Below are 24,883 nucleotides of genomic sequence, written 5' to 3'. Positions count from 1 at the left end.
ACAGTTCGGCGATGGCCCTTCCAAATTGATACCTGATCATCTCCACTACAGTGGGATGTATCCTCCAGTCTGAAAGTAGAGGGCCTCCTGTGGGTTCTGCTGCCTGATTCTCCACCCCCGGCAGGTGTATTGCTCTGAGGGATGTATAGTGTCTGTTTGCATAAAGCAATAGCTTCCTTGTGCAGTGACACTGACCTCAGTCCACACCAGGCAGTTGGCGCGCAACCTCGCTTGTGTCATCTGTCCGTTTCAGTAGTTGTCTTGTCAGTACTGGGAGGAAGTGCCGGAATGCAAGGCCTTTAGCTACAGTAGGTTGACATGAGCTGGTTTCCATGGCGCTGACCATACACCACGGAACCCTGACTGGTTCAAGACCGCTCACCAACCCTGTCCCTACATCCCTGCTAGAAGCAAGGGAATTTCTGAGCAGCATTTACAAGCGGTTGTTTTCAAGACACCCCTGAAGAGTGGGAGTCGCTAACGAAATTGTAGAGCGTAGCCTTGTGTTAGTGTGTAACACCCATTTGTTGGCCGTAGATTTTTTCCAGCTGGAAAGGTGGTACTAGAGTCAACAATGTCACGCTAGAGAATTGGTCCCACTAATTCTCTGCGTGCTGTGGTACAGAGGGGACACGGCTTGCATATAGTGGTGTGATCAAGGCGTTAGCTAGCCGTGGTTCAACTTGCTAACTAAACTAGCTAGCGTAATCGTACATTTGGCAAGCGTAACGTCATTAAGATAACTAATGTAGCTAGCAAGCTAAATGAACTAATAGGCTAGCAACCGTAGTCAGTTAACGTTAGCCTAACTAGCAGTCTGCTATGTTCGCAAATGTAAATTAGCTAGCTAACGTTAGCTAATGACTTGTGAAAAAGTTTAAGTTAACTAGCTAGGTACAAACGTGAGCATACGGAGCTAGCTCGCATTTTGCAGCGTCCGTCCATAACTTTTGATAGGAAGGTTACGTTAGCAAACTAGAATTTTGTCCAAAGCTAGGTAGCTAAGTTAGTAGAATTAGCTTGCAATGCGGCCTAAAAGCGCTATTCATTCCAGTTAAACTTACCAACGCTGTTCCCGGGTCGGTCCAGCTTTAATATATCACGAAGATGCTGGGTTGCACCCTCTATATCTATGTTTGAATTTGAAGCCATATGTAAGGGATGGGGGGGAAACTGGGTCGTCGCAAAATAATGTATATTTTCGTTCTTTGCTGTCAGTGTTCAATTCGTTTGACCGAACGCCACTAACCGTCTAAACTTCCGCCGGGTGTTCATGCATTTCTCTCCCCAGCAAAAGCTAGTGCGCTGTATAGTTCCGAGGATACTGTCTGCTCCATATTCCACCCCAAATTGTGGCAGCATAGGTGGCATTCCTTCTGTCTGTTTAGCGAAAGCATTCCACTCCTAGTACTTCGTGATATATGCCAAAGATAGTTTAGCAAATAGAATGACAGGAGTGGAATGATAGCCGAACAGTCCGGAACCAAGACAAGTGGCATGGCATCTACAATATTTATCCAACCGTAGCTTGGTTTCCATACAATTTGCGACAGATTTTCATGCGAATATAAAAAAATCTGCATAAAACAATATGCGCATTTTTCCACAATAGATGTTTCTATCAAACATACTTTATATGAATAAAAAGGCTGTTCGTGATGACGTTACCTACACAGAAATATCCCATATAGTCTAACGAACAAAATGTCGTTCGGCATTTATAAAATTGAAACCGGCATTTCATGTTTCCATCAATTAAAGGGAAAGGGAGATACCAAGTCAGTTTAACTGAATGCATTCAACTGAAATGTGTCTAAATGACACTAATAAAATATTGCCATTTCATATGGAATTACATTCCATACACAGAAAACCGCATGAAATACTATTGGTAGTGTACACATACAGTATTTTGCAGATGTTATCACTGGTGTAACAATATGCTTATGTTTCTAGCTCCAACAGTGCAGTAGTGCCTAACAATACAAAACAATACATGCAAATCTAAAAAAAAAAAATAAGAAAGGAATTAAGAAATATAGAAATTAATATAGAAATTAATGCCAAGAGTGTGCAAAGCGGTCATCAAGGCAAAGGGTGGCTACTTTGAAGAATCTCAAATATAAAATCTGTTTTGAAAGGTTTAACACTTTTTTGGTTACTACATGATTCCATATGTGCTATTTAGAACTATGTAGAACAAAAAACAGATATAGCCCTTTCTTCACCCCAGACTTGACTGCCCTCGACCAGCACAAAAACATTTTGTGGCGTTCTGCATTAGCATCGGAAAGCCATCGCGATATGCAACTTTTCAGGGAAGTCAGGAACCAATATACTCAGTCAGTTAGGAAAGCTAAGGCTAGCTTTTTCAAACAGAAATTTGCTTCTAATTCCAAAAGGTTTAGGGACACTGTAAAGTCCATGGGGAATAAGAGTACCTCCTCTCAGCTGCCCACTGCACTGAAGATAGGAAACACTGTCACCACCGATAAATCCACAATAATCGATCATTTCAATAAGCATTTTTCTATGGCTGGCCATACTTTCCACCTGGCTACCCCTACCCCGGCCAACATCTCAGCCCACTTTGCAGCAACTTGCCCAAGCCCCACCTGCTTCTCCTTTACCAAAATCCAGACAGCTGATGTTCTGAAAGAGCTGCAAACTATGGATCCCTATAAATCAGCTGGACTAGACAATCTGGACCCTCTCTAAAATGATCAGCCGAAATTGTTGCAACCCCTATTACTAGCCTATTCAACCTCTCTTTCGTATCGTCTGAGATCCCCAAGGATTGGAATGCTGCTGTGGTCATCCCCCTCCTCAAAGGTGGAGACACTCTAGACCCAAACAGTTACAGACCTATATCCATCCTGCCCTGCCTTTCTAAAATTTTCGAAAGCCAAATTAACAAACAGGTCACCGACAATTTTGAATCCCACCGTACCTTCTCCACTATGCAATCTGGTTTCCGAGCTGGTCATGTGTGCACCTCAGCCACGCTCAAGGTCCTAAACGATATCATAACCGCCATCGATAAAAGACAGTACTGTGCAGCCGTCTTCATCGACCTGGCCAAGGCTTTCGACTCTGTCAATCACCGTATTCTTATCGGCAGACGCAATAGCCTTGGCTTCTCAAATGACTCAAATGGTTCACCAACTACTTGACACACTGATAGAGTTCAGTGTGTCAAATCGGAGGGCCTGTTGTCCGGACCTCTGGCAGTCTCTATGGGGGTGCCACAAGGTTAAATTTTCAGGCCGCCTCTTTTCTCTTTTCTTTGTATCAATGATGTCGCTCTTGCTGCTGGTGATTCTCTGATCCATCTCTATGCAGAAGACACCATTCTGTATACATCTGGCCCTTCTTTGGACACTGTGCTAACAAACCTCCAAACGAGCTTCAACGCCATACAACACTCTTTCCGTGGCCTCCAACTGCTTTTAAATGCTAGTAAAACTAAGTGCATGCTCTTCAACTGATTGCTGCCCGCACCCTCCTGCCCGACTAGCATCATTACTCTGGACGGTTCTGACCTAGAATATGTGGACAACTACAAATACCTAGGTGTCTGGTTAGACTGTAAACACTCCTTCCAGACTCACATTAAGCATCTCCAATCCAATATTAACTCTAGAATCGGCTTCCTATTTCTCAACAAAGCCTCTTTCACTCGTGCTGCCAAACATTCCCTCGTAAAACTGACTATCCTACCGATCCTTGACTTTGGCGATGTCATTTACAAAATAGCCCCCAACACTCTACTCAGCAAACTGATTGTAGTCTATCACAGTGCCATCCGTTTTGTCACCAAAGTCCCATATACTACCCACCACTGTGACTTGTATGCTCTCGTTGGCTGGCACTCACAACATATTCGTCGCCAAACCCACTGGCTCCAGGTCATCTACAAGTATCTGCCAGGTACAGCCCCACCTTATCTTAGCTCACTGGTCACCATAGCAGCACCCCCCCCCCCCCCCCCCCACCCCCCCGTAGCACGCTCTCCAGCAGGTATATTTCACTGGTCATCCCCAAAGCCAACACTTACTTTGGCTGCCTTTCCTTCCAATTCTCTGCTGCCAATGACTGGAACAAATTGCAAAAATCACTGAAGCTGGAGTCTTATACAGTGCCTTGTGAAAGTATTCGGCCCCCTTGAACTTTGCGTCCTTTTGCCACATTTCAGGCTTCAAACATAAAGATATAAAACTGTATTTTTTTGTGAAGAATCAACAACAAGTGGGACACAATCATGAAGTGGAACGACATTGATTGGATATTTCAAACTTTTTTAACAAATCAAAAACTGAAAAATCGGGCGTGCAAAATTAATCAGCCCCCTTAAGTTAATACTTTGTAGCGCCACCTTTTGCTGCGATTACAGCTGTAAGTCGCTTGGGGTATGTCTCTATCAGTTTTGCACATCGAGAGACTGCATTTTTTTCCCATTCCTCCTTGCAAAACAGCTCGAGCTCAGTGAGGTTGGATGGAGAGCATTTGTGAACAGCAGTTTTCAGTTCTTTCCACAGATTCTCGATTGGATTCAGGTCTGGACTTTGACTTGGCCATTCTAACACCTGGATATGTTTATTTTTGAACCATTCCATTGTAGATTTTTCTTTATGTTTTGGATCATTGTCTTGTTGGAAGACAAATCTCTGTCCCAGTCTCAGGTCTTTTGCAGACTCCATCAGGTTTTCTTCCAGAATGGTCCTGTATTTGGCTCCATCCATCTTCCCATCAATTTTAACCATCTTCCCTGTCCCTGCTGAAGAAAAGCAGGCCCAAACCATGATGCTGCCACCACCATGTTTGACAGTGGGGATGTTGTGTTCAGGGTGATGAGCTGTGTTGCTTTTACGCCAAACATAACGTTTTGCATTGTTGCCAAAAAGTTCAATTTTGGTTTCATCTGACCAGAGCACCTGTTTGGTGTGTCTCCCAGGTGGCTTGTGGCAAACTTTAAACGACACGTTTTATGGATATCTTTAAGAAATGGCTTTCTTCTTGCCACTCTTCCATAAAGGCCAGATTTGTGCAATATACGACTGATTGTTGTCCTATGGACAGAGTCTCCCACCTCAGCTGTAGATCTCTGCAGTTCATCCAGAGTGATCATGGGCCTCTTGGCTGCATCTCTGATCAGTCTTCTCCTTGTATGAGCTGAAAGTTTAGAGGGACGGCCAGGTCTTGGGAGATTTGCAGTGGTCTGATACTCCTTCCATTTCAATGTTATCGCTTGCACAGTGCTCCTTGGGATGTTTAAAGCTTGGGAAATCTTTTTGTATCCAAATCCGGCTTTAAACTTCTTCACAACAGTATCTCGGACCTGCCTGGTGTGTTCCTTGTTCTTCATGATGCTCTCTGCGCTTTTAACGGACCTCTGAGACTATCACAGTGCAGGTGCATTTATACGGAGACTTGATTACACACAGGTGGATTGTATTTATCATCATTAGTCATTTAGGTCAACATTGGATCATTCAGAGATCCTCACTGAACTTCTGGAGAGAGTTTGCTGCACTGAAAGTAAAGGGGCTGAATAATTTTGCACGCCCAATTTTTCAGTTTTTGATTTGTTAAAAAAGTTTGAAATATCCAATAAATGTCGTTCCACTTCATGATTGTGTCCCACTTGTTGTTGATTCTTCACAAAAAAATACAGTTTTATATCTTTATGTTTGAAGCCTGAAATGTGGCAAAAGGTCGCAAAGTTCAAGGGGGGCGAATACTTTCGCAAGGCACTGTATCTCCCTCTCTGACTTTAAGCATCAGCTGTTAGAGCAGCTTACTGATCACTGTATCTGTACACAGCCAATCTGTAAATAGCACACCCAACAACCTCATCCCCATATTATTACTTACCCTTTTGCACCCCAGTATCTCTACTTGCACATCATCATCTGCACCTCTATCACTCCAGTGTTATTGCTAAATTGTAATTATTGTAATTACTATGGCCTGTTTATTGTTACCTCCCTACTCTTCTACATTTGCACACACCGTACATTGATTTTTCTATTTTTTTTCTATTGTGTTATTGATTGTACATTTGTTTATGTGTAACTCTGTTGTTGTTTTTGTCGCACTGCTTTGCTTTATCTTGTACAGGTCGCAGTTGTAAATGAGAACTTGTTCTCAACTGGCCTACCTGGTTAAATAAAGGTGAAATAAAAATAAACATATATATTTTTTATAGTTTTGATGTCTTCACTATTATTCTACAATGTAGAAAATAGTTTTAAAAAATAAAGAAAAGAAAAATAAAGAAAAATAAAGAAAAATGAGTGAGTATGTGTGTCCAGACTTTTGACTGGTACTGTATACAATTTACCACAACTGGACTCCAATGCATTCGAAAAGTATTCAGACCCCTTCCCCTTTTCCACATTTTGTTACGTTACAGCCTTATTCTAAAAAACACTGCTCAAAAAAATAAAGGGAATATTAAAATAACACATCCTTGATCTGAATGAATTAAATATTCTTATTAAATACTTTTTTCTTTACATAGTTGAATGTGCTGACAACAAAATCTCACAAAGATGATCAATGGAAATCAAATTTATCAACCCATGGAGGTCTGGATTTGGAGTCACACTCAAAATTAAAGTGGAAAACCACACTACAGGCTGATCCAACTTTGATGTAATGTCCTTAAAACAAGTCAAAATGAGGCTCAGCAGTGTGTGTGGCCTCCACGTGCCTGTATGACCTCCCTACAACGCCTGGGCATGCTCCTGATGAGGTGGCGGATGGTCTCCTGAGGGATCTCCTCCCAGACCTGGACTAAAGCATCCGCCAACTCCTGGACAGTCTGTGGTGCAACGTGGCGTTAGTGGATGGAGCGAGACATGATGTCCCAGATGTGCTCAATTGGATCCAGGTCTGGGGAACGGGCGGGCCAGTCCATAGCATCAATGCCTTCCTCTTGCAGGAACTGTTGACACACTCCAGCCACATGAGGTCTAGCATTGTCTTGCATTAGGAGGAACCCAGGGCCAACCGCATCAGCATATGGTCTCACAAAGGGGTCTGAGGATCTCATCTCGGCACCTAATGGCAGTCAGGCTACCTCTGGCGAGCACATGGAGGGCTGTGCGGCCCCCAAAGAAATGCCACCCCACACCATGACTGACCCACTGCCAAACCGGTCATGCTGGAGGATGTTGCAGGCAGCAGAACGTTCTCCACGGCGTCTCCAGACTCTGTCACGTCTGTCACATGTGCTCAGTGTGAACCTGCTTTCATCTGTGAAGAGCACAGGGCGCCAGTGGCGAATTTGCCAATCTTGGTGTTCTCTGGCAAATGCCAAACGTCCTGCACGGTATTGGGCTGTAAGCACAACCCCCACCTGTGGACGTCGGGCCCTCATACCACCCTCATGGAGTCTGTTTCTGACCGTTTGAGCAGACACATGCACATTTGTGGCCTGCTGGAGGTCATTTTGCAGGGCTCTGGCAGTGCTCCTCCTTGCACAAAGGCAGAGGTAGCGGTCCTGCTGCTGGGTTATTGCCCTCCTACGGCCTCCTCCACGTCTCCTGATGTACTGGCCTGTCTCCTGGTAGCGCCTCCATGCTCTGGACACTACGCTGAAAGACACAGCAAACCTTGCCACAGCTCGCATTGATGTGCCATCCTGGATGAGCTGCACTACCTGAGCCACTTGTGTGGGTTGTAGACTCCGTCTCATGCTACCACTAGAGTGAAAGCACCGCCAGCATTCAAAAGTGACCAAAACATCAGCCAGGAAGCATAGGAACTGACAAGTGGTCTATGGTCACCACCTGCAGAACCACTCCTTTATTGGGGGTGTCTTGCTAATTGCCTATAATTTCCACCTGTTGTCTTTTCCATTTGCACAACAGCATGTGAAATTTATTGTCAATCAGTGTTGCTTCCTAAGTGGACAATTTGATTTCACAGAAGTGTGATTGACTTGGAGTTACATTGTGTTGTTTCAGTGTTCCCTTTACTTTTTTGAGCAGTGTAGATTAAATAAAACAAAAATTCATCAATCTACACACAATAACCCATAACGACAAAACCAAGACAGGTTTTTCGAAATGTTTTCTAATTTATAACAAATAAAAATACCTTATTACATAAGTATTCAGACCCTTTGCTATGAGACTCGAAATTGAGATCAGGTGCAACCTGTTTCCATTGATCATCCCTAAGATGTTTCTACTTGATTCGAGTCCACTTGTGGTAAATTCAATTGATTGGACATGATTTGGAAAGGAACAGATCTGTCAAAATACAGTCCCACAGTTGACAGTGCATGTCACAGGAAAAACCAAGCCATGAGGTCAAAGGAATTGTCCGTAGAGCTCCGAGACAGGATTGTGTCAAGGCACAGATCTGGGGAAGGTCCCCAAGAACACAGTGGCCTTTTTCTCCCCAATTTTGTGATATCCAATTGGTAGTTAGTCTTGTCCCATCACTGCAATCCCATCACTGGGATTGCAACTCCCATCACTGCAACGTTTTAGCCTGAATGCCAATCATCACTTCTGAATGAAACCTGGCACTATCCCTACGGTGAAGCATGGTGCATCATGCTGTGGATATGTTTTTCAGCGGCAGGGACTGGGAGACTAGTCAGGATCGAGGGATAGATGAATGGAGTAAGAGATCCTTGATGAAAACCTGCTCCAGAGGGCTCAGGGCCTCAGACTGGGGTGAAGGTTCACCTTCCAACAGGATATGTCCCTAAGCACACAGCCAAGACAACGCAGGAGTGGCTTCGGAACAAGTTTCAATGTCCTTGAGTGGCCCAGCCAGAGTCCGGACTTGAACCTGATTAAACATCTCCGGAGAGACCTGAAAATAGTTGTGCAGCGACGCTCCCCATCCAATCTGACAGAGCTTGTGATGATCTGCAGAGAAGAATGGGAGAAACTCGCCAAATAAAGGTGTGCCAAGCTTGTAGCGTCATACACAAGAAGACCTGAGGCTGTAATCGCTGCCAAAGTGCTTCGAAAAAGTACTGAGTAAAGGGTCTGAATACTTGTGTAATCTTACGTTTTTTATTTGTAACAATTTTGCCAAAAATTCTCAAAACCTGTTTATGCCATTATTGGGTATTGTGTGTAGATTGATGAGGGGAAAAAAACAATTTCATCAATTGTAGAATAAGGCAGTAATGTAACAAAATGTTGAAAAAGTCAAGGGGTAAGAATACTTTTCTCACACACTGTATACGATGGTGTGTATAGACATTATGGACAGTATATGAATAGAAAATGTTTGTACAGCAGTAGTTATATAGGATGAGTCTTGATTTCAATACAGTATATACAGTGCCTTGCGAAAGTATTCGGCCCCCTTGAACTTTGCGACCTTTTGCCACATTTCAGGCTTCAAACATAAATATATAAAACTGTATTTCTTTGTGAAGAATCAACAACAAGTGGGACACAATCATGAAGTGGAACGACATTTATTGGATATTTCAAACTTTTTTAACAAATCAAAAACTGAAAAATTGGGCGTGCAAAATTATTCAGCCCCTTTACTTTTAGTGCAGCAAACTCTCTCCAGAAGTTCAGTGAGGATCTCTGAATGATCCAATGTTGACCTAAATGACTAATGATGATAAATACAATCCACCTGTGTGTAATCAAGTCTCCGTATAAATGCACCTGCACTGTGATAATCTCAGAGGTCCGTCAAAAGCGCAGAGAGCATCATGAAAAACAAGGAACACACCAGGCAGGTCCGAGATACTGTTGTGAAGAAGTTTAAAGCCGGATTTGGATACAAAAAGATTTCCCAAGCTTTAAACATCCCAAGGAGCACTGTGCAAGCGATAATATTGAAATGGAAGGAGTATCAGACCACTGCAAATCTACCAAGACCTGGCCGTCCCTCTAAACTTTCAGCTCATACAAGGAGAAGACTGATCAGAGATGCAGCCAAGAGGCCCATGATCACTCTGGATGAACTGCAGAGATCTACAGCTGAGGTGGGAGACTCTGTCCATAGGACAACAATCAGTCGTATATTGCACAAATCTGGCCTTTATGGAAGAGTGGCAAGAAGAAAGCCATTTCTTAAAGATATCCATAAAAAGTGTTGTTTAAAGTTTGCCACAAGCCACCTGGGAGACACACCAAACATGTGGAAGAAGGTGCTCTGGTCAGATGAAACCAAAATTGAACTTTTTGGCAACAATGCAAAACGTTATGTTTGGCGTAAAAGCAACACACCATCCCCACTGTCAAACATGGTGGTGGCAGCATCATGGTTTTGGCCTGCTTTTCTTCAGCAGGGACAGGGAAGATGGTTAAAATTGATGGGAAGATGGATGGAGCCAAATACAGGACCATTCTGGAAGAAAACCTGATGGAGTCTGCAAAAGACCTGAGACTGGGACGGAGATTTTTCTTCCAACAAGACAATGATCCAAAACATAAAGAAAAATCTACAATGGAATGGTTCAAAAATAAACATATCCAGGTGTTAGAATGGCCAAGTCAAAGTCCAGACCTGAATCCAATCGAGAATCTGTGGAAAGAACTGAAAACTGCTGTTCACAAATGCTCTCCATCCAACCTCACTGAGCTCGAGCTGTTTTGCAAGGAGGAATGGGAAAAAATTTCAGTCTCTCGATGTGCAAAACTGATAGAGACATACCCCAAGCGACTTACAGCTGTAATCGCAGCAAAAGGTGGCGCTACAAAGTATTAACTTAAGGGGGCTGAATAATTTTGCACGCCCAATTTTTTCAGTTTTTGATTTGTTAAAAAAGTTTGAAATATCCAATAAATGTCGTTCCACTTCATGATTGTGTCCCACTTGCTGTTGATTCTTCACAAAAAAATACAGTTTTATATCTTTATGTTTGAAACCTGAAATGTGGCAAAAGAGAGCCCTGTGTTTGCGGGACGGTGCAGTTGCTATACCAGGTGATGATACAGCCCGACAGGATGCTCTCAATGGTGAATCTGTAGAAGTTTGTGAGGGTCTGAGGGACTAGGCTGCATTTCTTCAGCCTCCTGAGGTTAAAGAGGCGCTGTTGCGCCTTCTTCACCACACAATTTGTGTAGACGGGCCATTTCAGGTTCTCAGTGATGTACATGCCAAGGAACTTTCACCCTTTCCACTGCGGCCCTGTCGATGTGGATGGGGGAGTGCTCCCTCTGCTGTCTCCTGAAGTTCACAATCCTTTGTTTAGTTGAAATTAAGGTTATTTTCCTGGCACCACTCCACCAGGGCCCTCACCTCCACCACCTCACCTCACGTCTCATTATTGTTGGTTATCAGGCCTACCACTGTTGTCGTCTGCAAACTTGATGATTGAGTTGGAGACATGCGTGGGAAGGTTGGTAAGGTACAATGATATGAACCTTTACAAGCCTTTCAAAGCACTTCATGACAGAAGTGAGTTGTACGGAGGCGATAGTCATTTAGCTACCTTCACTTTCTTGGATACAGGAACAATGGTGGACATCTCGAAGCAAGTGGGGACAACACTGGGATAGGGAGAGATTGAATATGTTTGTAAACACTCCAGCCAGCTGGCATCGGTGTCCGTGACATGGCTGGTTTTCCCATTATATTCCGTGATTGTCTGATGTCCCTGCTACATACTCATGTCTGAGCCGTTGAATTGTGAGTCCACTTGGTCTCTGTACTGACGTTTTGCCTGTTTGATTGCCTTACGGAGGGCATAGTTGAATTGTTTGTACTCGTACATGTTCCCATTCACCTTGCCGCAGTGAATTGCAGTGGTTCTCGCTTTCAGTTTTACGCGAATGGTGCCAACTATCCACGTTTTTTGGTTTAGATAAGTTCTAATTGTCGCTGTTACGGATACAGGTATCCTGTGTCTGTGTGTATCCTGTGTGTGTTTCTTTTCTCTCCTTCTCCCCTCACAGGTGAAAATCATTACTCCCCAATCAGTCAACAATCAACCCATCAATCAGAAGACACACCTCCTCCTGTTTCCTACCCTATCATAGTTCCTTCCCCATGGTTTAAAAACCCCATCATTTGTTTGCTCTAGAGCTCAATCTTTGTAATGCCATGTTGGTAGATCTCTGCTCTTGATAGATTTCAGTAGCTCAATCTTTGTAATGCCATGTTGGTAGATCTCTGCTCTTGATAGATTTCAAGCACAATCTCTTTATAATGCCATGTTGGTAGATCTCTGCTCTTGATAGATTTCAGTAGCTCAGTCTCTTTGTAAATGCCATGTATGTAGATCTCTCTCTTTGCGTATTAACCTCTCTTTTGTTTGAGCACCTCCATATCACTTTGTCATCTCCTGTGAGTATTGTTTTTGCTTATGGTGTTTGCTGGTGGGAAAAGGGGAAACCAAGACAAGTCGCCCATGGGCATACACTACCCGTAGGTAAACTTTGTTAAAAACACTAGTTAGAACTGGGTGGACCACCCACTGTATTTTTGGTTAGTTAGTTAGCTGTTGTTGAAATAGGCTAGTCTAGCTTAGGGGTGTTTTTGCATATTTGTTTCTTTCCTTGGGTCCAGCTCAGCCCCTTTTCCTGCTCCCCCCCCCCCCCCCCCCCCCCCCCCCCCCCCCCATTACCGTGTGTTTTACAATAAACCCTGAGTTTGACGGTATAATTTCAGTTGTCCTGGTTATTACGTTCACACTTTTACTTTGTCACAATTATAATTTACATGAGTTATGTTACGGGTCTCACTACCATCCCCCCTAGACTGTCGGGCCAAAAGGGATTCGTAACATAAGTGGAGCCTCATCCGGGATTTGTCTTTACTGACACCCATGCCGCTCATGTAGATTGTTGTAGTGGTATAGTTCAGTGTTGAGCGTCATAGCTGAAGTAGCATTAGTGTTTGCTATTTTCGTTGGCTCTTGTGAAGTAGTGTAAGATGGCTACTTTTGATTTGAAGTTCTTTTTGGATAATCCTTCGTGGGAGGTTTTTGATAAATGTCGTAGAGTTGATTTAATGACCTTGGCTGACCATTACTCAATATCGATTCCGCAGAGTGTAGTTAAGGCGGAGGTTAAACAGCTAGTGTTAAATGTATTGTTGGAAGAGCAGGTGCTTGTGTTACCGCTGCCTGAGCATTCTACCACTGTAGGGGATGTTGCTGCTCCTGTAAGCCCATTGGTGTCTGATAATGAGGGCGAGGCTAAAACACCAGCCACATTGTCCCATTTTGATCCACTCTCCCCACTGTCAAACGGTGATGCCAGAAGGGATGTCTGTTTAGCACAGTTCCAACTAGAGGTGGAAGAGAGAGCCCAAATTAGGCGAGAGACTCTCCAGTTGGAGATGTGTAAAATTGAGGCAGAAAGAGAACAACGGCAGATGATGTGTAAAATTGAGGCAGAAAGAGAACAGCGGCAGATGACGTTTAAAATGCGCCAGATGGAACTGGAGGCAGAGACAGCGAGGCTAGCCTTCGTTCCTACTGTGCCTGTTTGTGAGCCGTCCTCACCTGCTGTGTCCTCAAACACGTTTGACATTAGTAGGCAGATAGCCTTAGTACCTTTTATTCAGAGAGTCGGAGGTTGACTCCTATTTTTGTGTATTTGAGCGTATAGCCGTAGCATTGAAGTGGCCTGAAGAGGTATGGTGCCTATTACTTCAGTGTAAATTAACTGGTAAAGCCCAAGAGGTTTTGTCAGCGCTACCTCTGGAGGACAGTTTGAATTATGAAGTGGTCAAAGCTACTGTTCTTCGTGCCTATGAGCTTGTGCCTGAGGCATACCGACAGAGATTTAGGTCTCATAGAAAGTCTTCTAGTAAGACTTATGTGGAATTTGCTAGAGACAAGGGAAATCTGTTTGATAAATGGCATGCTGCTAGTAAGGTAACTGATTTCAACTCTCTCCGGGAGTTAATCTTGTTGGAAGAGTTTAAAAATTGCTTACCCGAACGCATTGTAGTTTACCTAAACGAACAGAAAGTATCCTCCCTGGCAGAAGCGTCTGTGTTGGCAGACGAGTTTGTGTTGACGCACAAGAGTGTGTTTTCGGCTCAAACTGAGAGTAGAACCACTGAGTTTCCTACCTTTAGCCCTAGTCGACCAGCAGTAGTATATCAAGCACGGCAGAAGAATAAGCGTTCCTGTTTCTATTGTCATAAAGTGGGACATATGATTAATGATTGCTTCCTGCTTAAACGCAAACGAGGGATGCCTCTTCGTGCCAAGCCACCAACAGGTGGCTAATTCGTACGGTTGTGAGGTCTGCAACAAAACAGCTGCCTCAGGGTAACTGTAGTTTGAAAGTCTCAGTCCCCGACCGCAGTTATGAACCATTCATTTCCGAGGGGTTTGTGTCCCTAGAGAATGACGAAGCGTCTCAGCGTCCGGTTAAAATCCTTAGAGATACTGGTGCGGCGCAGTCGTTTATATTGTCTGATGTGTTGCCCTTATCTGACGATACATACTGTGGTTCCAGTGTGTTAGTGCAGGGTATTGAAATGGGTTTTGTCCCAGTGCCATTGCACTTTGTGAAAGTACACTCTGAGTTAATCAGTGGAATATTCAGAGTGGGGGTACGTCCTAAGTTGCCAGTGAAAGGTGTGACCTTTATAATGGGTAACGATATTGCCGGAGGAAAGGTAGTACCCGTATTGGATAAAAGTGACCACTCTCTCTCGAATGAGCTGGCACAGAGTTATCCACATGTGTTCCCCGCTTGTGCTGTCACTCGTGCTCAGGCACTACAAGAGGGTGACTTGATAGATTTGTCGAACACTGTTCTGTTCAAAGAGGATGATCAAGAGGATGGATTGTGTGATACCTCTGAGAAGCTGATCACCTCTGACAAACAGCCCAGGAAGGAATCAAAGAACGTTGAACTTATTGCTGATGCAATACAGTTACCAGTCACTCGTGAGCAGCTGATTGCTAACCAAAAGGTTGACAACAAGCTTACTAAATGTTTTTCTAGTGTTGTCTCATTGGAAGAGGTGAAGAAGAAGAATGTGGCTTACTTCATTGATGGTAATCTCCTCATGCGTAAATGGAAATCCCATGTTGACGCGGGTGGAGATTGGAATGCTGTTTACCAAATAGTGATTCCTACAGCCTTTCGACAAAATGTGTTATCCCTTGCTCATGATCACCAGTGGTCTGGTCATTTAGGAATTACAAAGACTTATGATCGGATCCTTCGACATTTCTTTTGGCCGTGTTTAAAACAAGATGTGGCGCAGTTCTGTCGGACATGCCACACATGTCAGATAACAGGAAAACCAAATCAGGTTATTCCTCCCGCTCCTCTTTGTCCCATACCTGTCATAGGTGAACCATTCGAGCATGTGGTGGTTGATTGTGTCGGACCGTTACCGAAGACAAAATTGGGTAACCAGTTTTTGTCTCGTGTGTGTGTGAAAATGTTTTCTGTATGTTTTGCAAGGTTGTTGCTTTGTTGTGAGTATTCATTGAAATACTGTGGTCGCAATCCCTAGGGTTGCTCTTTTAAGGGTGGGAGTGTTACGGATACAGGTATCCTGTGTCTGTGTGTATCCTGTGTGTGTTTCTTTTCTCTCCTTCTCCCCTCACAGGTGAAAATCATTACTCCCCAATCAGTCAACAATCAACCCATCAATCAGAAGACACACCTCCTCCTGTTTCCTACCCTATCATAGTTCCTTCCCCATGGTTTAAAAACCCCATCATTTGTTTGCTCTAGAGCTCAATCTTTGTAATGCCATGTTGGTAGATCTCTGTTCTATATAGATTTCAAGCACAATCTCTTTATAATGCCATGTTGGTAGATCTCTGCTCTTGATAGATTTCAGTAGCTCAGTCTCTTTGTAAATGCCATGTATGTAGATCTCTCTCTTTGCGTATTAACCTCTCTTTTGTTTGAGCACCTCCATATCACTTTGTCATCTCCTGTGAGTATTGTTTTTGCTTATGGTGTTTGCTGGTGGGAAAAGGGGAAACCAAGACAAGTCGCCCATGGGCATACACTACCCGTAGGTAAACTTTGTTAAAAACACTAGTTAGAACTGGGTGGACCACCCACTGTATTTTTGGTTAGTTAGTTAGCTGTTGTTGAAATAGGCTAGTCTAGCTTAGGGGTGTTTTTGCATATTTGTTTCTTTCCTTGGGTCCAGCTCAGCCCCTTTTCCTGCTTCCCCCTCCCCATTACCGTGTGTTTTACAATAAACCCTGAGTTTGACGGTATAATTTCAGTTGTCCTGGTTATTACGTTCACACTTTTACTTTGTCACAATTATAATTTACATGAGTTATGTTACGGGTCTCACTACCATCCCCCCTAGACTGTCGGGCCAAAAGGGATTCGTAACAGTCGCAGTGGGAACAACATCCTCTATGCCCTTCCTGATGAACTCAGTAACAGTCAGTATATACGCCAATGTTATTCTCAGAGCCAGCCAAGAACATATCCCAAACCGTGTGATCAAAACAATCTTGAAGCATAGATTCCAATTGGTCAGACCAACTAAGTAAACAAATAACGTGTCCATCTCAAATATTCTGCACCCTTTCTTTAGCCTTGCTGAAGGCCAATAAAGGTTGCCAATAAACACAAGGTCATACTTTTTATACGTCTTTTATTTCTGTCTGCCACCGGAATAGTACAGTGGGGCAAAAAAGTATTTAGTCAGCCACCAATTGTGCAAGTTCTCCCACTTAAAAAGATGAGAGAGGCCTGTAATTTTCACCATAGATACACTTCAACTATGACAGACAAATTGAGAAAAAAAATCCAGAAAATCACATTGTAGGATTTTTTTGGAATTTATTAGCAAATTATGGTGGAAAATAAGTATTTGGTCAATAACAAAAGTTTAGCTCAATACTTTGTTATATACCCTTTGTTGGCAATGACAGAGGTCAAACGTTTTCTGTAAGTCTTTACAAGGTTTTCACACACTGTTGCTGGTATTTTGGCCCATTCCTCCATGCAGATCTCCTCTAGAGCAGTGATGTTTTGGGGCTGTTGCTGGGGCAACACGGATTTTCAACTCCCTCCAAAGATTTTCTATGGGGTTGAGGTCTGGAGACTGGCTAGGCTACTCCAGGACCTTGAAATGCTTCTTACGAAGCCACTCCTTCGTTGCCCGGGCGGTGTGTTTGGGATCATTGTCACGCTGAAAGACCCAGCCACGTTTCATCTTCAATGCCCTTGCTGATGGAAGGAGCTTTTCACTCAAAATCTCACGATACATGGCCCCATTCATTCTTTCCTTTACACGGATCAGTCGTCCTGGTCCCTTTGCAGAAAAACAGCCCCAAAGCATGATGTTTCCACACCCATGCTTCACAGTAGGTATGGTGTTCTTTGGATGCAACTCAGCATTCTTTGTCCTCCAAACACAACGAGTTGAGTTTTTAACAAAAAGTAGGTAACGAGTGGAGGACAGAGGAGCCTCTTAAAGAAGAAGTTACAGGTCTGTGAGAGCCAGAAATCTTGCTTGTTTGTAGGTGACCAAATACTTATTTTCCACCATAATTTGCAAATAAATTCATAAAAAATCTTACATGTGATTTTCTGGATTTTTTTTCTAATTTTGTCTGTCATAGTTGAAGTGTACCTATGATGAAAATTACAGGCCTCTCTTATCTTTTTAAGTGGGAGAACTTTCACAATTGGTGGCTGACTAAATACTTTTTTGCCCTACTGTATATCTTGTAAGTCTGTGAATGACAGCAGAACTTAGAGACAGATGCCTTTAATCTTCTTTATTGAACCAGTGACACCAGCAAAATGTTTTAACCAGTAACCCCAACAGACAGGCTGGTAGAGGAAAAGCAGCAGTTATGCAAGTCCTTGAATGACAGCAAAAAATAGTAACAATAGAAAATTAGAAACTGTCAACCAAATAAAAATAGAAAATAAGAACACACTCCCTTCCCAATCTGCCTTTACTGTTAAAATATTATAGCATGAGAGAACTCTTGGTGATTTCCTTGTCACACAACAAGCAAGAACTGTTTCTCTGTTTTCCAAAACAATGTGTGTAATTAAAGGCGCAGTACTTACACTGTCCCTTCTGGCAACGAGACTGCAGTAAAGCTTAGACTCCCCTCCCTATGTATTTGGACAGTGAAGCTAAAATAACTAAATTTGTCTCTATACTCCAGCTAGGATTCGAGATCAAATGTTTCGTATGAGGAGACAGTACAGAATGTCACCTTTTATTAGAGGGCATTGTCATCCATATGTTTAACCGTTTTAAATTAAAGGACTTTATGTATCTAGTCACCCGCATGTAAAGTATTTTGACAAATTCACTTATAGACTATTAAAGTAGTCAAAAGTTTAGTATTTTGTCCCATATTTCTTGCACTCAATGAAGCTCATCAAGCTTGTGACTCCACGAACTCTCTGGATGCACTTGCAGTTTGTTTTCATTGTGTTGTTTGCCCAACAGAATGGTGAATGATAACTGGAGTAATTTTCTTTCTAAGTGGGTAAATAAGATGTTTCTGAAAACTTTAAATTAATCCTGATAATACCATGTTTAAGAAAAAACATGAATGAATCGTGGAACAATGATGAGCAAGATGCCATTCAGAGGCTACATCAAAACATGCTAAACTCTCACCATTACCAATAACAAGGGAGCTAAGCATTTTTTGGGGGGGTATGACTTTCGTGCCTCTGTAACCTTATTACTCATCATTATTCATGATTCATTCATGATTATCCATAATCATGGCAGCATCTACATGAATGTAGAAGTGTTCAGAAACATCTTCCATTCTTACTTACTATAAAAAGGACTCCAAAATGGAACAAGTCATTATTCACCATTCAAAATGCATCCAACAAGTCTGTAGTCACACTCTTGATTTAGTGATTGTGTGCAAGGAATATGGGACAAAATACTAATCTTTTGACTACTTTAATATAAGTTAATTTGTCCAAATACTTGACTTCTTCAAATGTGGAGACTGTTTCCACATAATGTTTTCATTTGTAAATGGTAAAACAGATAAAGCATGTATGAAAATATCTTCAAATAAAAGCTGACATTCTGCACTGTCGCCTAATATGAAACATTCTATTTCAAATCTAAAGTGCTGGAGTATAGAGCCAAAAGATATATATACACTGCTCAAAAAAATAAAGTGAACATTTAAACAACACAATGTAACTCCAAGTCAATCACACTTCTGTGAAATCAAATTGTCCACTTAGGAAGCAACACTGATTGACAATAAATTTCACATGCTGTTGTGCAAATGGAATAGACAACAGGTGGAAATTATAGGCAATTAGCAAGACACCCCCAATAAAGGAGTGGTTCTGCAGGTGGAGACCACAGACCACTTCTCAGTTCCTATGCTTCCTGGCTGTTGTTTTGGTCACTTTTGAATGCTGGCGGTGCTTTCACTCTAGTGGTAGCATGAGACAGAGTCTACAACCCACACAAGTGGCTCAGGTAGTGCAGCTCATCCAGGATGGCACATCAATGCGAGCTGTGGCAAGAAGGTTTGCTGTGTCTGTCAGCGTAGTGTCCAGAGCATGGAGGCGCTACCAGGAGACAGGCCAGTACATCAGGAGACGTGGAGGAGGCCGTAGGAGGGCAACAACCCAGCAGCAGGACCGCTACTTCCGCCTTTGTGCAAGGAGAAGCACTGCCAGAGCCGTGCAAAATGACCTCCAGCAGGCCACAAATGTGCATGTGTCTGCTCAAACAGTCAGAAACAGACTCCATGAGGGTGGTATGAGGGCCTGACGTCCACAGGTGGGGGTTGTGCTTACAGCCCAACACCGTGCAGGACGTTTGGCATTTGCCAGAGAACACCAAGATTGGCAAATTCGCCACTGGCGCCCTGTGCTCTTCACAGATGAAAGCAGGTTCACACTGAGCACGTGACAGACGTGACAGTCTGGAGACGCCGTGGAGAACGTTCTGCTGCCTGCGACATCCTCCAGCATGACCGGTTTGGCAGTGGGTCAGTCATGGTGTGGGGTGGCATTTCTTTGGGGGGCCGCACAGCCCTCCATGTGCTCGCCAGAGGTAGCCTGACTGCCATTAGGTACCGAGATGAGATCCTCCAACCCCTTGTGAGACCATATGCTGGTGCGGTTGGCCCTGGGTTCCTCCTAATGCAAGACAATGCTAGACCTCATGTGGCTGGAGTGTGTCAGCAGTTCCTGCAAGAGGAAGGCATTGATGCTATGGACTGGCCCGCCCGTTCCCCAGACTTGAATCCAATTGAGCACATCTGGGACATCATGTCTCGCTCCATCCACTCTTTGCACCACGGACTGTCCAGAAGTTGGTGGATGCTTTAGTCCAGGTCTGGGAGGAGATCCCTCAGGAGACCATCCGCCACCTCATCAGGAGCATGCCCAGGCGTTGTAGGGAGTTCATACAGGCACGTGGAGGCCACACACACTGCTGAGCCTCATTTTGACTTGTTTTAAGACACATTACATCAAAGTTGGATCAGCCTGTAGTGTGGTTTTCCACTTTAATTTTGAGTGTGACTCCAAATCCAGACCTCCATGGGTTGACACATTTGATTTCCATTGATAATTTTTGTGTGATTTTGTTGTCAGCACATTCAACTGTGTAAAGAAAAAAGTATTTAATAAGAATATTTCATTCATTCAGATCTAGGATGTGTTATTTTAGTGTTCCCTTTATTTTTTTGAGCAGTGTATATATAAACTCAGCAAAAAAAGAAATGTCCTCTCACTGTCAACTGCATTTAATTTCAGCAATCTTAACATTTGTAAGTATTTGTATGACCACAACAAGATTCAACAACTGAGACAAACTGAACATGTTCCACAGACATGTGACTAACAGAAATGGAATAAAGTGTCCCTGAAAAAGGGGGGGTCAAAATCAAAAGTAAGTCGGTATCTGGTGTGGCCACTAGCTGCATTAAGTACTGCAGTGCATCTCCTCCTCATGGACTGCACCAGTTCTTGCTGTGAGATGTTACCCCACTCTTCCACCAAGGCACCTGCAAGTTCCCGGACATTTCTGGGGGGAATGGCCCTAGCCCTCAACCTCTGATCCAACAGGTCCCAGACGTGCTCAATGGGATTGAGATCCGTGCTCTTCGCTGGCCATGGCAGAACACTGATATTCCTGTCTTGCAGGAAATCACGCACAGAACGAGCAGTATGGCTGGTGGAATTGTCATGCTGTAGGGTCATGTCAGGATGAGCCTGCAGGAAGGGTACCACATGAGGAAGGAGGATGTCTTCCCTGTAACGCACAGCGTTGATTGCCTGCAATGACAACAAGCTCAGTCTGATGATGCTGTGACACACCGCCCCAGACTATGACGGAACCTCCATCTCCACCTCCAAAATCGAACCATCACCCCTGGTGAGACAAAACCACAACTCGTCAGTAAAGAGCACATTTTGCCAATCCTGTCTGCGACCGTGGGTTTGTGCCTATAGGCAGGCAACGTTGTTGCCGGTGATGTCTGGTGAGGACCTGCCTTACAACAGGCCTACACGCCCTCAGTCCAGCCTCTCTGTCTATTACGGACAGTCTGAGCACTGATGGAGGGATTGTGTGTTCCTGGTGTAACTCTGGCAGTTGTTGTTGCCATCCTGTACCTGTCCCGCAGGTGTGATGTTCAGATGTACCGGTCAGCTGTCCGTCCTGTCTCCCTGTAGCAGTCTTAGGCGTCTCACAGTACGGACATTGCAATTTATTGCCCTGGCCGCATCTGCAGCCCTCATGCCTCCTTGCAGCATGCCTAGGCACGTTCACGCAGATGAGCAGGGACCCTGGGCATCTTTCTTTTGGTGTTTTTCAGTCAGTAGACAGGTCTCTTTAGTTTCCTAAGTTTTCATAACTGTAATTGCCTATCGTCTGTAAAGTGTTAGTGTCTTAACGACCGTTCCACGGGTGCATGTTCATTAATTGTTTATGGTTCATTGAACAAGCATGGGAAACAGTGTTTAAACCCATTACAATGAAGATTTTTATTAATTATCTTTGAAAGACAGGTCCTGAAAAAGGGATGTTTCTTTTTTTGCTGAGTTTATATATACACAAACAGGACCAGTCAAACATTTGGACACACCAACTCATTTAAGGATTTTTACTATTTTCTACATTGTAGAATAATAGTGAAGATGTCAAAACTGTCCAAACTAACACATGGAATCATGTAGTAAACAAATATAAATATATTTTACATTTGAGATTCTTCAAAGTAGCCACACTTCGCATTGATGACAACTTTTCACAATCTTTGCATTCTCTCAACCAGCTTCACCTGGAATGCTTTTTAAACAGTCTTGAAGGTGTTCCCACATATTCTTTTTTTTTTTTTTTTTTACCCCTTTTTCTCCCCAATTTCGTGGTATCCAATTGTTGTAGTAGCTACTATCTTGTCTCATTGGTACAACTCCCGTACGGGCTCGGGAGAGACGAAGGTTGAATGTCATGCGTCCTCCGATACACAACCCAACCAGCCGTACTGCTTCTTAACACAGCGCGCATCCAACCCGGAAGCCAGCCGCACCAATGTGTCGGAGGCTACACCGTGCACCTGGCAACCTTGGCTAGCGCGCACTGCGCCCGGCCCGCCACAGGAGTCGCTGGTGCGCGATGAGACAAGGAGATCCCTACCGACCAATCCCTCCCTAACCCGGACGACGCTAGGCCAATTGTGCGTCGCCCCACGGACCTCCCGGTCGCGGCCGTTTACAACAGAGCCTGGGCGCGAACCCAGGGACTCTGATGGCACAGCGCTGTAATTGAGACGGTTTGGGATGAGTTGGAAAAGTACAGCGCCCTTAACCACTGCGCCACCCGGGAGGCCCCGTTCCCACATATTCTGAGATACAGAGAGACACAACGTAGGTGAACGGATGATTTTCACATGTGTGATTCCCACCGTGAAGCATGGAGGACGTGTGATGGTGTGGGGCTGTTTTTCCTTAACTTTTCCAACTCATCCCAAACCGTCTCAATTGGGTTAAGGTTGAGTGACTGGGGAGGCCACGTCATCTTTCCTTATTTGAGCTGTTCTTCCCATAAATTGGACTTGGATATTTACCAAATAGGGCTGTCTTCTGTATACCACCCCTAACTTATCACAACACAATTGATTGGCTCAAACTCATTAAGAAGTAAAGAAATTACACAAATTAACAAGGCACACCTGTTAATTGAATTGCATTCCAGGTGACTACCTCATGAATCTGGTTGAGAGAATGCCAAGTGTGTGCAAAGTCATCAAGGCAAAGGTTTGCTAACTTGAATATTTGTTTAACACTTTTTTGGTTACTACATGATACCATATGTGATATTTCATAGTTTTGATGTCCTCACTATTATTATATAATGCAGAAAATAGTACAAATAAAGAAAAACCCTGTAATGAGTAGATGTCCAAACTTTTGATTCGTAACTCTAGAAGACCCAGAGTTACCTCTGCTGCAGAGGATAAGCTCATTAGAGTTAACTGCACCTCAGATTGCAGCCCAATAAATGCTTCACAGAGTTCAAGTACCAGACACATCTCAACATCAACTGTTCAGAGGAGACTGCGTGAATCCGGCCTTTATGGTTGAATTGCTGCAAAGAAACAACTACAAACCACTACACCAATAAGATGAAGAGACTTGCTTGGGCCAACAAACACGAGCAATGGACATTAGATCGGTGGAAATCTGTTCTTTGGTCTGATGAGTCCAAATTTGAGATTTTTGGTTGCAACCACCATGTCTTTGTGAGACGCAGAGTAGGTGAACGGATGATATCCGCATGTGTGGTTCCCACCATGAAGCATGGAGGTGGTGGTGTGATGGTGCTTTGCTGGTGACACTGTGATTTATTTAGAATTCAAGGCACACTTAACTAGCATGGCTACCACAGAATTCTGCAGCGGTACACCATCCCATCTGGTTTGCGCTTAGTGGGACTATCATTTGTTTTTCTACAGGACAATGACCCAAAACACACCTCCAGGCTGTGTAAGGGCTATTTGACCAAGAAAGAGAGTGATGGTGCTGCATCAGACGACCTGGCCTCCACAACCACCTGACCTCAACCCAATTTAGATGGTTTGGGATGAGTTGAACAACAGAGTGAAGGAAAAGCAGCCAACAAGTGCTCAGCACATGTGGGAACTCCTTCAAGACTGTTGGAAAAGCATTCCCCATGAAGCTGGTTGAGAGAATACCAAGAGTGTGCAAAGCTGTCATCAAGGCAAAAGGTGGCTACTTTGAAGAATCTCAAATAAACAATTGGATTTGTTTAACACTTTTTTGATTACTACATGATTCCATATGTTATTTCATAGTTCTACAATGTAGAAAATAGTAAAAATAAAGACAAATCTATATATAGATATATATAGGCTTCACTGTCCAAATACATAAGGAGGGCAGAGTATACAACCATAATTGCTGTAAAAAATACCAAAATAAAAAGCATAATTTGATGTATGCCTGTTCCCTATTGCAAAACTTCTCCAAAAGTACTCTGATGGCACAAAGTGCTCCCAATTGCCAAGAGCATCCTTCAATTCATTATTGGCTATTTATGCGGTATTGTCCATAAAAAAAAAAGACAGTTTAGGAAAAAAATAAATAAATGGGAACCTTATGTCCATATACACTGATGATACAAAACATTAGGAACACCTGCACTTTCCATGAGACTGACCAGGTAAAAGCCATGATTCCTTATTGATGTCACTTGTTAAATTCTTAATTCTCACTTGTTAAATTCATGTGGATGAAGGGTTGGAGACAGGTTAAATATGTATTTTTTTGTTGCATTTTATCTGCATCTTGCTTGAGAAAATCAGTGATAGAGCAGATCATATAAAACACTGTGCTATAGAACTACTGACTAGAACCTAAATTGTTGTCCATAAAATGCCAAGACAATTAAAATAAGAGTGAGGAGGTAGGTGTAAGGAGAGAAAGGCAGAGGAACAATGAGC

The 24,883-nt window shown here is 43.4% G+C and overlaps 1 protein-coding gene across 8 annotated transcripts in view; it reads right to left on the bottom strand.

The window, feature by feature from the left end:
• The window catches only part of LOC139371439 (enhancer of mRNA-decapping protein 4-like), a 46,180-nt gene extending 44,916 nt beyond the window's left edge, over positions 1 to 1,264 (bottom strand). For 6 of the 8 annotated variants that reach the window (XM_071111858.1, XM_071111866.1, XM_071111900.1 and 3 more), the window contains exon 1: positions 1,065 to 1,251. In XM_071111858.1, the coding sequence (XP_070967959.1) occupies positions 1,065 to 1,152 (88 nt within the window). In that variant the 5' untranslated portion in view covers positions 1,153 to 1,251. Of the gene's footprint in view, positions 1 to 1,064 lie in introns of all 8 variants that reach the window. The other 2 variants (XM_071111909.1, XM_071111874.1) reach the window with 2 other exon arrangements.
• Between the last annotated feature and the right edge of the window lie 23,619 nt (positions 1,265 to 24,883).

The sequence above is a fragment of the Oncorhynchus clarkii genome, chromosome 2, assembly GCF_045791955.1.
Source record: "Oncorhynchus clarkii lewisi isolate Uvic-CL-2024 chromosome 2, UVic_Ocla_1.0, whole genome shotgun sequence".
Lineage (NCBI taxonomy): Eukaryota > Metazoa > Chordata > Actinopteri > Salmoniformes > Salmonidae > Oncorhynchus > Oncorhynchus clarkii.
This window is presented reverse-complemented; position numbering and strand designations above follow the sequence as displayed.